Here is a 15,480-nt window from a genome sequence, read left to right on the forward strand (position 1 = left end):
AGACACTCTTACAAATATATGTAATGGATGCATTGCTAGCTCATCTGAAACTCGAATTCCAAAACCACATTTGTCTAGCTTTTAAAAAGTCAATCAGAGCACCCTCTATTTTATTTCTACTCCCCAACCCAAGGCCTCTTTGTCTTCCCAGCCCATCTCACATACCAGCTTCCCAAGAACAGTACAACTCATTTACATAGTTCTGCAAAACTGCTCCCCCCACAACTTTGTCTCCATCATTTCTTCCAAGGACTGTTCTTCTCAGTTTCCTGCCTAGTCTGACGGCATGACTCTTATCTCAGAGCTCAATGCCTTATGCCAGCTCTTCCTGTAAGAACCCAGGGCCCCTTTCAGGATGGTAGCAGCAGGACATTTTAGCGCAGACACAGTGAGGAGCCAATCAAGCACTAGAAACATTCTCAAGCACTGATTCCTTGCTTTGATTTTCTAATTTTTTCTAGAGGAGAGAGGAGATACTAAACATCAAACACAACTCACTGAAGAATGAAAAGGCCTACGTTGTTTTATTTTTTGAAAATATGCTTCTTACATGGAACTTAATCTTTTAAGCTCACTTTCTTCACTAATGAGGAGGCAAAGAAAGTTGAATTTTGAACTACTAGACAATTTCCCAAACACCAATAAAATACTTATTTCCAAATCCAAGGTCAATTATTCAACAATTAAGGGTTGTCAAATGACCTCCAAAAACATACGAATATTCAGTATATTTTAAACCTCTATTATGAAGGTGTTACTTACTCGCCATCTAGTTCTGGTCGCTTGCAAATGCAGTGAAATTTGCCACCAAAATCTATATACAAGTCATCTTCTAAGATGTAGAAAATTTCCCCAAGAACAATTTTGTCTTTGGCAGGACCCATCTGAATTAGAGGAGAGCGCCTCAACATAGACGCAAAGGATTCCACTTTCCTGGGAGGCACCTAAGCAAAAAAACAAAAATGGCAGTTAAAGTGGGGGAGTATTGTACATGTCCAAACCATTAAATATTCCTTCACATTTATAAGAAACACCACTGAGGAATCTTTTTGGCTGTCTAGACTAGAGATGAGCACACACAGGAAAAAAAACCAAACACGATGTTCGTTGCCACCCATAAACAGAAACTCATGAACATTTACGAACATGGCCTGTTCACGAACATGTTTGTAGTTGGATGTTCGTGGGGGCTAGAACAGCCCCCTTGGGACTTAGAGAGCCCATATTCGCAGGGCATGTTCAGCAGGCTCTCCTCCAGCCATCATCGAAGTTTGGTCAAGACTGCAATACAAATATTGGAGTTATACATTCCCAAAGCCAGCATCTCCAGGAAACTCCCATTCAATACAATAAGAGCAGGCACCAGGAAAGGTACCAATAATAAATAATAGCTTGGCCCCAGAGCCGGGTAGCAGCCCTGGAACCTGAGGGTGGGTAGATCCCTATTGCACCACTCCCAGAAACCTGACCTGAGCAGGCACCAGGAAAGTTACCAATAATAAATAATAGCTTGGCTCCAGAGCCTGGCAGCAGCCCTGGAACCTGAGGGTGGGTAGATCCCTACCAACCACTCCCAGAAAAAATTCAATCTCCAATGCACTCTCCCTCTCTTGCTCTCTCAAATGCCAGCAACAACTCTTTGCTGAAACTGAAAGCCAGAGCTGGGAGCACTGTGCCTTTTCCAGAGGTCCCATAGAGCAATACAGGAGGTCTGTAGTTGACGGTCAGAACTGCCTAACAGGGTTTGGAGGGAAGAGATTGGCTACAGAACACCCCCTTCCCCCCTGCTCTTTGCTCCCATGTAAAAATATGGGAGCTCCACAATTGGTAAGTTGGCTTTAGATTGGGGTTTCCAGGGCAACAGAAGGAGTTCAGACAGTCCCTGCCTACATTGCCAAGGGAATTGATTGATGGAGCCAGACTGTCCGGCTTGACAAACGGCAGGGGCTTGGAACGAACAGATGTTCGTTTGGAACAGCGCCTCACAAACAGCTTGCTCGCAAACAGCAGAATGGGCTGTTCGTGGGGTTTTTTTGTTCGTATTGCTGTTCGTGCCCATCTCTAGTCTAGACTCCAGTTCAGAGATCCTTGAGGACAGCAGCATGCAAAGATCCATCAAACAAATGATAAGTACAACAGTGGGAGGAGAAATCTGAGATGTATAATCTGCTGTTTGTTGCAAACTCCTGAAGTTACTAGTTCTGATACTTGAGAAGGACAGTCAAGAGCAGCATTAAGAGAGGAAACAGCTGGAACATCTACATGACTAGGGGTGAGGAAATGGGCCAAAATTGCTTCCCTCTGCCCCAGCAACCTTTCTTAGCATGCTGCCAGCAGGAGAAGAGCTCACAGTTGCACCTGCCATCCTTGCCTTGGATGGAGAACTGCTGCCACTGTTCAACAGCCACTCGCAAGCAAGCACATACTTCTCCCCAAGGCTGCTGCAGCTGCTGCAGCTAGAAAGCAATTTATCTAGAGGGTTGGAAGACAAAAAGGCTGTTTTAAGACTGATGCAACCCTCCATCTCAACCTCTTATAGCCAGCCATCTCCACACTCTTTTTTGAAAGGGTATTAGAGTTATGCTAAAGATACTCTAGTGACAGCAGGTCAGATATTGGTCAGAACAAGAAGATAAAGCTATTTTTGTCAGGTCATACTTCCTCTGAAGCATTCAGTTTATAATTTGAAGTTTACCTTGCCCTAGTTACTAATAGGATGGAAGTGACCAGGAATGCCCTTTATCAATTGGTTCATATATTGGTGATCCTTCCTGGAGAACTCTGTGCTGAATTACACGAGACAAATTACATGTGAAGAGCACATGATTGCACTTATATGTGTTTCCCGTTACTTTCCTGTTCACTAGCACACTTCAGCCACACGGCAGTCGATTCCGTGTACAGACTGGCATGGATTTCCTCCCTGTTCCTCCGAGACGAGGAATAGTATCCCATGATGCACCTTCTCTTTGTGCATGCTCAAATCTTCCTCAGCAGTACAGAATAAATTCGGAAACATTTTCCCATAGTTTCCAATGGGAAACACAATTTGAGGCTTTCCACGGGCCTGCAGGGGCTTTTCTGGACCAAATTGTACCATATTTGCTGGGGACAATGGAGATTGTTGGTGGACCAGTACTGGAATAAATGTGAGATTTTAATCACATGTTCAACTGTATGGGTGTTGAACATGAGAATTACTCTACACACAAAGATCAAGTGTACACTATATAACAATTGTACATGTGTTTACTGTTCTTTATGAACTTGGCTAATATGAGCTGGTGCTGCATAAGTGGTAGAACTGTGATCAGGAGTCCCCAACCTTTTGGCACATGGGGGCCACATTAGAGTGCTCAATGCCCAAACAGGGCCACAGCTTAAATCAAAATGTAACAAAATCATTAACCTGCCTATTTAGATCAACAGTAAACATTCAGAGGTCAATGTTAACTTGAATGCAATCCATTTGGGAACAATATTTTACTGTCAAATCCTTTTATCTAGCTACACATGCTTACCTAGGAGTCAGTGTAATTTTTGTGGCTGTTTTCTGATAGCCAAGGCATTAATGTCCAAGTCAAGGTTTGTGGCAAGCACTCTTAAAATGTCACTTAAATATTCATCTGTAAGCCTTGAGCTACACTTGGATTTCACAATTTTCATCTTGGAAAAAGTTTGTTCACAGATGTATGGGGTGTCAAAGAGAAATATGCCTTCAGCAAATATCTTTAGGTTAATAAATCTATCTAGTAGGCCACAACAGAAACTGAACAGACTATTTTCTTTGTAATTGTCTCTGAGATTATCACTAGCTGGCAAATTAATTAGTTCCGTTTGAAAAAAGTTACATGCATCTTCTGGTGCTACTTCAAATGGATTTTGAAACATTCTTCTGTGCTTATGGTAATCTGTGAATTGGAATTCTACCTACAATAGGTTAAGTGCTTTGACACGTCCTTCAACATGGAATTGTAAATTCACGTTTTCTCAAATTTTAGTTCATTGCAGCATGAGAAGTTTGAAAAGTTACTTTCACTAACTTGCTTCACAAAAATGTTTAGTTTTGCTTCCAAAGCTTTCAGTTCAGGGATACACATCACACACAAGCTTTTCTTTTCCCTGCAAGCTTAGATTCAATGTGTTCAGATGCTTTGTGATCTCAGATAAGAAAGCCAAATCAAAAATCCATCCAGGGTCAGAAAGTACTTGTTGACCTGCTTTCTCTTTGAGAAAGACGTCAACTTCATGGCGAAGACTGCAAAAAAGTTTGAGGACTTTGCCTCTGCTAAGCCACCTGACTTCTGCATGGTACAATATGTCTCCATATTCTGCATCTATCTCTGAGAAAAATTTTTGAAACTGATGAGTAAGGCCTGATGTAATTAATGCTACATACAACAATACACGTCATGCTTTCCCACTGAAGAATCTTACTATACAAGGCTTGCTGATGGATCATGCAGTGAAATTGCATGGGAAATGTACTGTTTAATTTCAATATCTCTTCATTGATTCTTGCATCTATACCAGTTTTACTTCCCACCACATTTCTTGCACCATCATTTGTGATGCTTTTCAATTTATCCCAACTCAGGCCATGATTTTCTACTGATTTACACACCTTCAAGAATATGTTTTCTGCAGTTGTAGTGCCTTCAAACTCTGAAGTAATTCTGAAGCTGGAATCTATCCCCCTGATAAATATTAGTAATTGAGCAGTGTCATTGCTCTCATCTAAAGCCAAAGAAAAAAATCAAAACTTTTTGCCTTGGCAATCAGTGACATATGCAGCTCTTCTCTTAGTTCTTCAACACACCTGGTGATTGTAGATCCCAATAAACGGACACAATTAACACAAGATACCTTATCAGAACACATTTCCTCCATTACTTTAACCATGCACTTTTTAACAAATTCACCACCAGTGAATGGCCTACCACTCTCAGCAATACACTTAGCAACATGGAAGCTGGCCCTCACAGTAGATAGGTTCTCCTCACCATGCTTTCTAAAACTATTTTGCTGCAAAAAAATTGATTTTTAAAGAGAATTTATCTTGTTCACTCACACCTCTCCTTAATATATTGAGTATATATTATTATATAGCTCTTGTGACAGGATTCAAAGTGCCTTCTAACAGTGTACTTTAATACTGAGAAAGTTTCAAGACATATCAGGCAAACTGCTTTATCTTTGTTTAAAACAAAGACATACTCAGTAGTCCATTTGTCATTAAAGACACAGTGCTCATCTGCAATCTTTCATTTCTTTGAAACACCACTTTCTTTTGCAGACATCGTCTTACAGAATTTTTAGCAGAGCAGCAGTTGCAGAGTTTCAATATTATCCTTGAATAAATAAAAATATGAAAAGTATAGTTTTAGGGGTCTAACTCTTCCCTTTCCCATTAAACTCACCCCACTCTAGCTGCTATTAGCTGGGAGTTTTCATTTCAACCATGGTAAAGAAGAGACCCATGCCTCTACAGTTCTCAGGAGCACTGGGCTATATATGCACAGGCCAGGAAGAATTTTTAAAAAATGGATTATGAATCTGACCTACCAGATGGCAGAGTTGCAATCCTAAGTACATTGAATACTATGAGAGCTATTTCTTAATAAACACACAGCTTTGAGGTTTAAATCTACACATGCTAATACTTTGGAGGTCCTCCAAAAAAGGGCAGATAGAGAGAAATAGTGAATGAAAGGGCAGCCTCCCACCTGGAGCAAAAGATAAGCCATTAAATTGGCTTCAAATTATATATGGGGTGCACATACACATCACTGCCTGCCAGCCAAGCTTCAGTCATGAGAAGCAAAATGGCAGCTAGGTGGAAGGGAACTTGGCTGAAGGAAGATGTGGGAAGGGGGATCCCAGAAGCTTCCCTGCTAAGGGAGTACTCCTTCCCACTCAACCCAAGGGGCCGCTCATTGGCTCCTGCAATCATAGATGCATGAGAAGACTCCTAGCTGGAGTGGATAGGGGAGGAGAGGCAGAAGCAAGGAAGGCAAAAAGTCAGAGCTATCAGCTCTTGTTGAAGAAGGAAGAATGCTTTTGCCTGCAGCAGCAACTTCACCAGTAACCTTGGAAGCCACTTGGAGGAGCCTTGATTGGTGGAGCCTCTAAAAATGTTTGGTATGAAAAACACTTTGTAGCAATTTTTTTGCAAAAATACCAGCCCTTTTACTGTCATTTTCCCGTTTTTGTTTTTTTTTTTGCAAAAGACATCTCCCATACCCTTTTACACAGCTTCTTTATACACATATATAGCATTCAACATGGTAAGGCATGGAGAGGGGGAGCAAAAGCTGAGCAGGAAGGGTAGCCAGCAAAGCACCCCAAATAGCCAAAATGCTAGTAGGGAGGATCAGACCAAGAGGGGGCGGGCAGAAGGAACCATGGAGACCAGAAGAAACAATGTTACTGTTGTGTTTTTGGCAAGAAAGGGACAGGAAGAACAGCAATAGGTGGTGCCTCTTGAAACAGGAAGAATAATGTGGGTCTGAGGGGAAAATGCCCTGGGGGTGATAGCAGCAAACAAGCAGGTTGGAGGGCCGCACAGAAAGAGCTTAGGGGCCGAATGTGGCCCGCAGGCCGCAAGTTGGGGACCCCTGGTCTTGTGTATTTTGGCCCTCTGACAGTCACACACACAGTCTCTTTACATAAGACATCTTACACGGGGACACTCAAGTTACTTACTTTCTGTGTGGTCTTATATTCAAGTGTTCTCTGTCTCCCTAGCAGTGCATGTGTATCCACAATGGGAGAACAAGTGTAAGATCTTTCATTTGAGTGTAAGATGTTGTGTAGAGGGACTCATATGCGGGTAACTTCCAGATTGAAACACAGGTTCTTGCAAAACAAATATAAGTTGGTAAGATGGGGGGGGGGGGGAGATGTGCAAGACAGATAGCTTAAAATATTAGGAAAAACCATCAGCTTTTCTTCAAATACATCAGAAGCCAGGAAGGTGGCTGGGCCATTTGATGACAAAAGAGTGAAATAATTTCCTAAGAAACCTGAAGAAAGAGCAGAGAAAATGAATGACTTATTTGTGTCCATTTTCACTATGGGAAATGTAGGATAGACGTCCAAGTCAGAGCTGCTGTTTACAGGATGGAAGTCTGAAGAACAAGTTGAATACAGGTGACAAGAGATGAAGATTTAGAACTAATAGGCAAATTAAAAGCTAGTAAAGCTCCAGATCCAAATGGTGTGGCAGTTACAGGAAAAGGCTGAATAGCATGAAGTTTTGAGGCATCTATACCATAGGTTCAAGGTTTCAATACGTTGTACTTAAATACCTCAGGGCCCTCTGTAGTTGCAGGGAACCTTTCTAAAAGGGCCCCCTACCTCACACTAAAGGTAAAGGTGCAAGCACCGAGTCATTGTATTGTTGAAGGCTTTCACGGCCGGAGAATGATGGTTGTTGTGGGTTTTCCGGGCTGTATTGCCGTGGTCTTGGCATTGTAGTTCCTGACGTTTTGCCAGCAGCTGTGGCTGGCATCTTCAGAGGTGTAGCACCAAAAGACAGAGATCTCTCAGTGTCACAGTGTGGAAAAGATGTTGGCAGGTCATTTGTATCTACTCAGGAGGGGTGGGGTTGAGCTGAGTCATCCTGTGAGAGTTTCCCAGGGTGTGGAATGCTAATGGCGGGAGGCTTCACTGTATCCTGAGGAGGTTCTTTTGCATATGGATTGGTGCTTGATGTGCTAATCTTCTCTGCAGGGCTATTGTCGAGTATAGAATGTTTTGTTAGCCTGGTGTTTTTCAGAACTGGAAACCATGCTCTGTTCATGCTTAAGGTTTCTTCTTTCCTGTTGAAGTTTTGCTTATGCTTGTGAATTTCAATGGCTTCCCTGTGCAGTCTGACAAAGTAGTTGGAAGTGTTGTCCAGTCTTGACACCAAAATACTGGACAACACTTCCAACTACTTTGTCAGACAAAGTGTTTGTCAGAAAAACACCAGGCTAACAAAACACTCTATACTCAACAATAGCCCTGCAGAGAAGATTAGCACATCAAGCACCAATCCATATGCAAAAGAACCTCCTCAGGATACAGTGAAGCCTCCCGCCATTAGCATTCCACACCCTGGGAAACTCTCACAGGATGACTCAGCTCAACCCCACCCCTCCTGAGTAGATACAAATGACCTGCCAACATCTTTTCCACACTGTGACACTGAGAGATCTCTGTCTTTTGGTGCTACACCTCTGAAGATGCCAGCCACAGCTGCTGGCAAAACGTCAGGAACTACAATGCCAAGACCACGGCAATACAGCCCGGAAAACCCACAACAACCACCGAGTCATTACTGACCCATGGGGGGGGGGGATGTCGCATCACAATGTTTTCTTGGCAGACTTTTGTTACAGGGAGGTTTGCAATTGCCTTCCCCAATCACACTTTACCCCAATGCTAGCCTCTCATTAATTCTGAATCACCAACTGCTCACATTCATGAGTTTGAGCAACACGAGTTAATGATGAAGTTTGTAAACTGCATGCCCCTACAAGTCTTCACACACTATTACAACAATATTGGATGTATTTATAATGTAAATTTAGTCCACTTTTAATCTAAATATTCAACTGAACAGTCAAGACACAGATGAAGGCAAAACACCCCATTACATTTAACAAGAAAAAAAACATATTCAACAGATTGTTATACTTGGAATGTTTCAGCTTAAATGGGTAATATACCTCTTAACTACAACCCAGCAGTTACACCTACCCCCCCCAACAAGGGACTGAATACTTTTAAATGGGTCAGAGTGTTCATTTACTATGGTAAATAAACATTTGAGGTGAGACTCTTGCTTCCTTTTCCCAGAACCTTTACTCAGGTTAGGAGGTTTACTGGTCCTGGTTGCCAGTACACATTTGCTCAAATTTGTTGGTTTACCCTTTCACCTCATAGTCTCTGGTTCTCAGAAACTGCCTACGTAGATTTGATCTTCAGGCTTTTTACCAGGGTGCTTGTTTATCACCTAAACATACGCTTTCTTCCGTAAGCCTATGTACTCTACCTAAAAAAGCCAAATAAAAATCCTGGCTCATCTGACACTTTTAACCAGAACTTTCTAGTCCCTATCTGACAAAAGAAGTTTTTCCTCCCCATTTTTAACCTGAGGTTTGCCTGCCTCCCTCCCACCTAGAGAAGTCCCATGGGAACACTCATGAAGCTGCCATACTGAATCAGACTACTGGTCCATCAAGATCTGTACAGCCTACTCAGACTGGCAGTGTCTCTTCAGGGTCTCAGGTAAAGGAGTTTCACATCCCCTACTGTGCCTGGGTCTTTTTAACCAGTGTTGTTAGGGACTGGACCTAGACATGCTATCACTTCAACCCCACCTGCTGCCCCCCGGCCCCACTCACCTGGCCAGTGAAGGGTACGGGGAGATAAGTGGGCGCACGTGCTCCCACACTCCCCCATTGTGCTAGTGATGGAGGAATCGCAGTGCACACTGAAGATGAGCTTAGTGAACACTGCCTCCAAAGGGTCAGTTTTCACTGAGCTCAGCTTCAGTGTGCACAGCAATTCCTCCATCGCAGTCATTTTCCAGTGCAATTGGGGGGGCGGCACAGTAAGCTCTGAAACCAAGATCAGTGAAAAGTGCCTCCAAAGGGGCAGTTTTCACAGAGCTCAGCTTTAGCATGCACCACAATGAGGGAGTGCACGCTATGCAAGCAGGAAATGGGTACGCCACTGTTCCCCACCCCCAGCCCCTTGCACCCCCAGTTTGGCCCCTGGGACCCTGACAACTCTAACTGGACCTGGGACCTTCTGCATGGAAAGCAATGGCTCTTCCACTGAGCCACAATCCCTCCCCTAAAACAAATGACAAACACTTGGATTTACATGAGGCTAAAATCACAAGGTTTGGTTCATAGCTCAGAGGAGACAGGAACTCTGGGAATGACTATCACAATGGCATTCACCCCAGGGTTCTTTAGAAACTCAGATGTGAAACTGCTGGTCTAATAATCAATATATGTAATGTCACTAAAATTCAGCTCCATATTAGAAGACTGGAAAGTAGCAAATGATACACTATTTTTTTTAAAAAAAAGAGTTCAGGGGAGATCCAGTTAAATACATACCAGTAAGCCTGTGTCTGTTCCACATGTCAGAAGAAAGTGCACCCCAAATTGGGGGTGCAAAGGTACATAGAGTCAGAACTAAGCACACAGGAACAAAGCCTGCTGAGGGAAGATCAGCAAGGTTTCTGGAAATGGAAGTCCTGTCTTACCAGCCTTTCGGGGTTCAATAGGGGTGTTCTTGGAAACATTAAATAGATCTCCAAAATGTTTTTGACAAAGTGCCTCACCAAAAACTCCTGAGTAAACTTAACAATCACTGATTAAAAACGGAGTACTGGGACTAGATCCAGAGGAGTTAGCCGTGTTAGTCCATAGTAGCAAAATAATAAAGAGTCCAGTATTGGGACTGGTGCTATTTAAGTTATTCATAAATGAACCGGGGAGAGGGGGGTAGTATAGTGGCTTGGTTTGTGGATGAAACCAAATTATTCAGGATGGTGACAATCAAAGTGGATTGTGAAGAGCTCCAAGAGGAACTCTGCAAATTGGCTGAGTTAGCAACAACATGGCAAATGACTTTCAATGTAGATAAGTGCAAGGTGAGAAACACTGGAGCAAAAATTCCTAACTTGAAATAATGCTGAACTGTTGGTGACTGCAAGGGAAAGAGACATTGCTAGTAATGCTCTACAGGAATACAGAGCAAAATCTTGCAAATACCTAGAGATAATAGGAAAATGGGTGTGCAATGACCTGGATATAAATATGCCGTGCTTGGTGTCAGTGAAGGCAATACAACACATAAGAAAAGCTGGCTGGGATCAGAAACAAATGGCTAGGTCTCTAGCGTTAGGATGCCAGAAATGTTGCACAAATCTAGAACAGATTTCATAACCAAGAGAAACTACTTTTTTTAAAAAAAGAACAGACCTCTTCAATATTTGTTCTCAAAAGAACAAAGTAAAGACTTTTTTGTATACAAGGGAGGAGCAAATAGACAGAATTTTGATGCCAGCAAATTTATACAGTACTTAGTGCAATATTTATAGAATTAAAATACATGAATAAGAGCCCACAGAAAGCAATAAACCTAGAGAAAACAAATATTAACACCATCCTGCTTTATATTAGCAAACACAGTCTCTTCCAAACAAAGGAATGACTAAGTGGGTAAACTGACTGAAAGAATTTCAAGAAATAATCATGTTAGCACATAGGAGCATCAACTGAAACAGAACGTCTATTGAAGCGTTACATCCAAAATGCCAAACAATTTCTGAAGCACCAGACATGATTACAACACAATCTAGTGGAATGTATGAGAGCCATTCCAGATCCTTGTGAGTATTATTTTGTGAATAATAGCTCTACATGATAGAAGTGTTGACTGGAAATACAACAGGAGCTACAAAAGTTAACAACGCATTTAAGGTAAATGCTTCATCTGAAGCTAAATGAATATTGTCAAATAAATAATACCACTCATAAAGACACCCTAAAAAAGTTTAACATGGATTAGCTAGATTTATCTATGCAGTGCCTTGACAGTGATAACCATATACATTTAAGACAGGTATGCAAACAACACAAGACTTTCCTAGAATTTTTGTTCTAGTAGTTCTTCCAAGTCATCATGTATTTTTAAAAAGCCATATAGATACATATCTCTGCCGCCAAGTCCTCTGTTCCAAAAATCAACTCTTTTCATGCACCAGAAGGTTCACTTATTTGCCATATTTTTTTACTGAAACATGATTTTGTTTGGGTCATCTGCCTGATTTCTCAAAGTTCTACCCACGATCTTAAATCCTCCAGCTCACCTAATACATTCTGCTTGTTATAACAGTCATGTTATTGTCTTATTTGATCTCTATGGTGGCTTCTTCTTAAGTATATAAACCTGCCTTGTACTAGCCAGGCCCATTTAGGACAGTACTGTCAACTCTCCCACTTATCTACTCCTTTCTTTCAATGCTCCCTGCTACACTTCGTTCCACCATGACATATATCCTAAATTGCATCCTCATTGCCTACCACTCTCTACCTTTGAAATAGGCCACCAAAGCCAGAACTGGTAAACTCAATTCAATCTCTACCCCTTGCTACAGCAAAACCTACTTTTCGTTCTACAGAGATTTGCCTATTTCTTATGCCATACATTTCACACTATCTAAGGATTAAAATAATTGGTTCAGCCAGAGATAATAAGGTTGAATGAATGCAAATAGTGCATTGGGGCATGAAAGACACCTATGGGGAGTCCAGGGGACCATAACTGACCATGAACATATGTAGCTCTTTGCAGTAGGGGAGATGGCAGTAACCTACAGAACAACACCGTCAATAAAGTGCAGTTTCTAGTCACCTACATTAAAATTAAATTGCTATAGTCTCAGATGACAGTATGCAAAAAAATATTTTTTCTGAATCCCCTCTAGATTTTTTGTCTATTAAAAACAAGAACATGGACTTTGATTAGACACCAACCATTACCTGAATTATGTACCAGGTATTTATTCTGGAACATGGGGTTTTTTGCAGGAGGAAAGTGTTTCAAAAGAGTGCATTACCACATCTAAAGTTATTTCCAAAAACCAAAGGCAAATAGTCTATGTAATTTTGAAAAACATTATATTACTATTATTAATAATAATAATTCGATTAATAACTCACTCTCCCTGCAAGCGGGCTCGGAGTGGGTAACATCAATTAAATAAAATCACATTAAAAACATAAAAGTCACTACAAGAAGGCAGCAACTCTACACAGTGGCCCATATGCCAGACACAAACCCAATACATCCCATGGGGTGGGAGATTACACATTAGGTGAGTCGGCAGATAATTGACATTGTGTTTCCCAATATATTTTATACTTAAGCAAAAATACGCAACCCTAAAAACAAAGAAACTATAAAAGGGAGTAAATTCACCTTCAAAATGACTCCCTACATCTTTATTCATATAAAAATATGTAAGTAAATGAAAGGGGATTTTGTTACAAATAGGAATTAAAATCAAATTGTTTATAAACTGAAGGAGGAAATGTTTTCCTTTTTAATAAAGTTATTTTGAGGGAAATAATGTAAGCAGAGATTTAAAAGGAAAGATGTCTGATCAAAAATAGTGAAAGCCAAGACTACAACAAGAGATAAAATGCTAAGTTGGAAAGACAGGAGACAATCTCATATAGCAGAAACTCTGTTCAAATATCAATAGGTACGACAGTCATAGGGTACACGTATATTGTCACTAGTGATGCTGCTTCCTGCTCATAATTTTAAGAGACCTTTCTTTAAAAGCCAATAACCAGAATAAGAATTCTTAAAACACATTAAAAGTCGTTCTCATTAAATTTCAGCTCAATTCAGTTTTCAGAGAACTTTCAGGATGTGATGTCTGCAGATCTCCTCTTTGATCATTCAGTAAATGATCAAAGTGATGCTTCTAGGTTTCTTCCCTACCATTAAAAAAAGAGAGATCAAAATTATAAGTGTGAAATCATGATCCCGATGCAGCCCACAAAACAAATTCAGCAGGTAGAACATATTACCCTTACTCTCTGGAATAAGTTGCCAAGAAAGAAATGTAGAGCCTCTTCCTTGCTAGCCTTCAGAAAAGCTCACATGGTAGCCCTTTTTCAGAGTGATGTGTAAAACTAAGTTGTTTGGTAATTGGTTATATCTAGTAGTTTTGGGATTGTATTTATCTTGTGGCATATTTTGTAAGTAGGTGTTTTATTTCATAACTGTACAATCTGTTTTTAAATGGCTTAACGTTAACTGCCTTGAGGTATTTTTGAAAATGCAGGATGAGAATGTCTTAAACAACTAAATAAATATTTGCTTTCCGTGAAATCTGTTTTTGCATCTGAAAGAAACAATTTTTGAAATTTGGTGTACAGATGAATTGCTACATTCTGAAATGTAATCTTTTCATTTATTTCCACATCTAGACTTTGTCCCCCAAAACGTTTCAAGGTAATTTAGTTTTTCCAAATCCTTAGATTTCAAGACACACACAGAGTAGACATTTCATTTTAAACTGAACAAGACTCACAACAACGATTTTATTCTAATTCATACCTAATTCATACCAGCACCAAGTGGAATTGGGAGGCCTTTCTATAGAGTAGTTATTATTTGTGTATTCTCTTCCAGAAGTCTGGATGCCCTGCAGCTAAAAATTTGATACTGGTGCCTAGGATTACAATACTCCAGGCCACAATACCATTCTATCCTTAACCACATTACCTGAGCCAACAGCTAGCATGACTGTGGATGCAGAAATGAACATTTAATTGTGTGATTCATCCTCTACCAGCAAACCAATACCCATCTTAGAGAGAAGCAGCAGGGTTAAAGTGCAATAACATGTTCAATACCTCCATGTGATTTTTATTCTCTCACAGACCCTGCTAAACAGGAATTAGGTACAGTAGGTTGGCAATCCCCACACCACCCCCAAAACACTAGCAAAAGTTTAGAATGCTTGAGGTGAAGACTGGATAAGACAAACTAGGCACCAAAATGTGCCATCTTCTCAAGAAACTGCTGGGCCCCAATAAAAATTGAAAATAGCACTGCTGTGGATTTTAACTTTAAATCGCTGTTTAGGATGTTTTGACACAGTAGGCCTAAGAGGTTGCTTTTTAGGTTCTTGGATAAATCTGCAAACACCTTTTTTTTACTGTTCTAGTTGACTTATAGTTTTTAGCCTTAAGAATAATCTATGAACAAATGGCTTTAAGCTCAGAATAAATGCAACGGCAAACAGTTTGCAACAAGTATTCTTTAGGATGCTGAGGTGTCTTACATTATGTGTTTAGAGAGCACAAATCTAAAGGTTTAGTAAAGTCATTAGCCTATGTAACAGCTTCTATATAAACCGACCACCCTCTAAAATCTTGGACTCTCTCAGATTTGGAATTCAATGAAATCTCCTTTCCCTCTTTTTGGTAAAGCTCTCAGCAGCAAATTTTTAAACAACACTTTTTATAAATGTCAGTTTAGGTAAAATAGGAATATGTACGCTTCCACGAGATTGATATATATGGGGTATGCCAATGTCCTATCTAATTAATATTTCGTTTAATCAGACCTAGAGTGATCAGGTTATTTTTGTATAGCAGTTTTAATTGTATCATGGAATCTTTGCCAGAAGATTGTTGTTGTTGTTTTATTATTGGTTGTATTCTTATGGTCCCCCATCAATTGTAGCAACATGGTTTTTAGTTTTAATATATAATATTTATTATTGTTTTAATACTGTAAACTGCTTTAGACCTCACTTGAGGGGAAGGTGGAATAAAAGTCAAATAAATAAATAAATGACTGTTCATTGGCTGGGAAATTCAGGGGTTCACTTTGAACCTTGAATAACTAAATCCTTAAAGACTGAGGGTTGTGCCCTGCAAAGACTAA

At 40.5% G+C, this 15,480-nt stretch overlaps 1 protein-coding gene across 1 annotated transcript in view; it reads right to left on the bottom strand.

Moving 5' to 3' along the window:
- The window catches only part of TPD52 (tumor protein D52), a 164,875-nt gene that overhangs the window by 93,019 nt on the left and 56,376 nt on the right, over window positions 1-15,480 (bottom strand). Inside the window, exon 6 of the mRNA XM_054985223.1 lies at window positions 763-944. Coding sequence (XP_054841198.1) covers window positions 763-944 — 182 coding nt within the window. The remainder of the gene's footprint in view (window positions 1-762; window positions 945-15,480) is intronic.

This window comes from Eublepharis macularius, chromosome 7 (assembly GCF_028583425.1).
Source record: "Eublepharis macularius isolate TG4126 chromosome 7, MPM_Emac_v1.0, whole genome shotgun sequence".
Taxonomy (NCBI): Eukaryota; Metazoa; Chordata; class Lepidosauria; order Squamata; family Eublepharidae; genus Eublepharis; species Eublepharis macularius.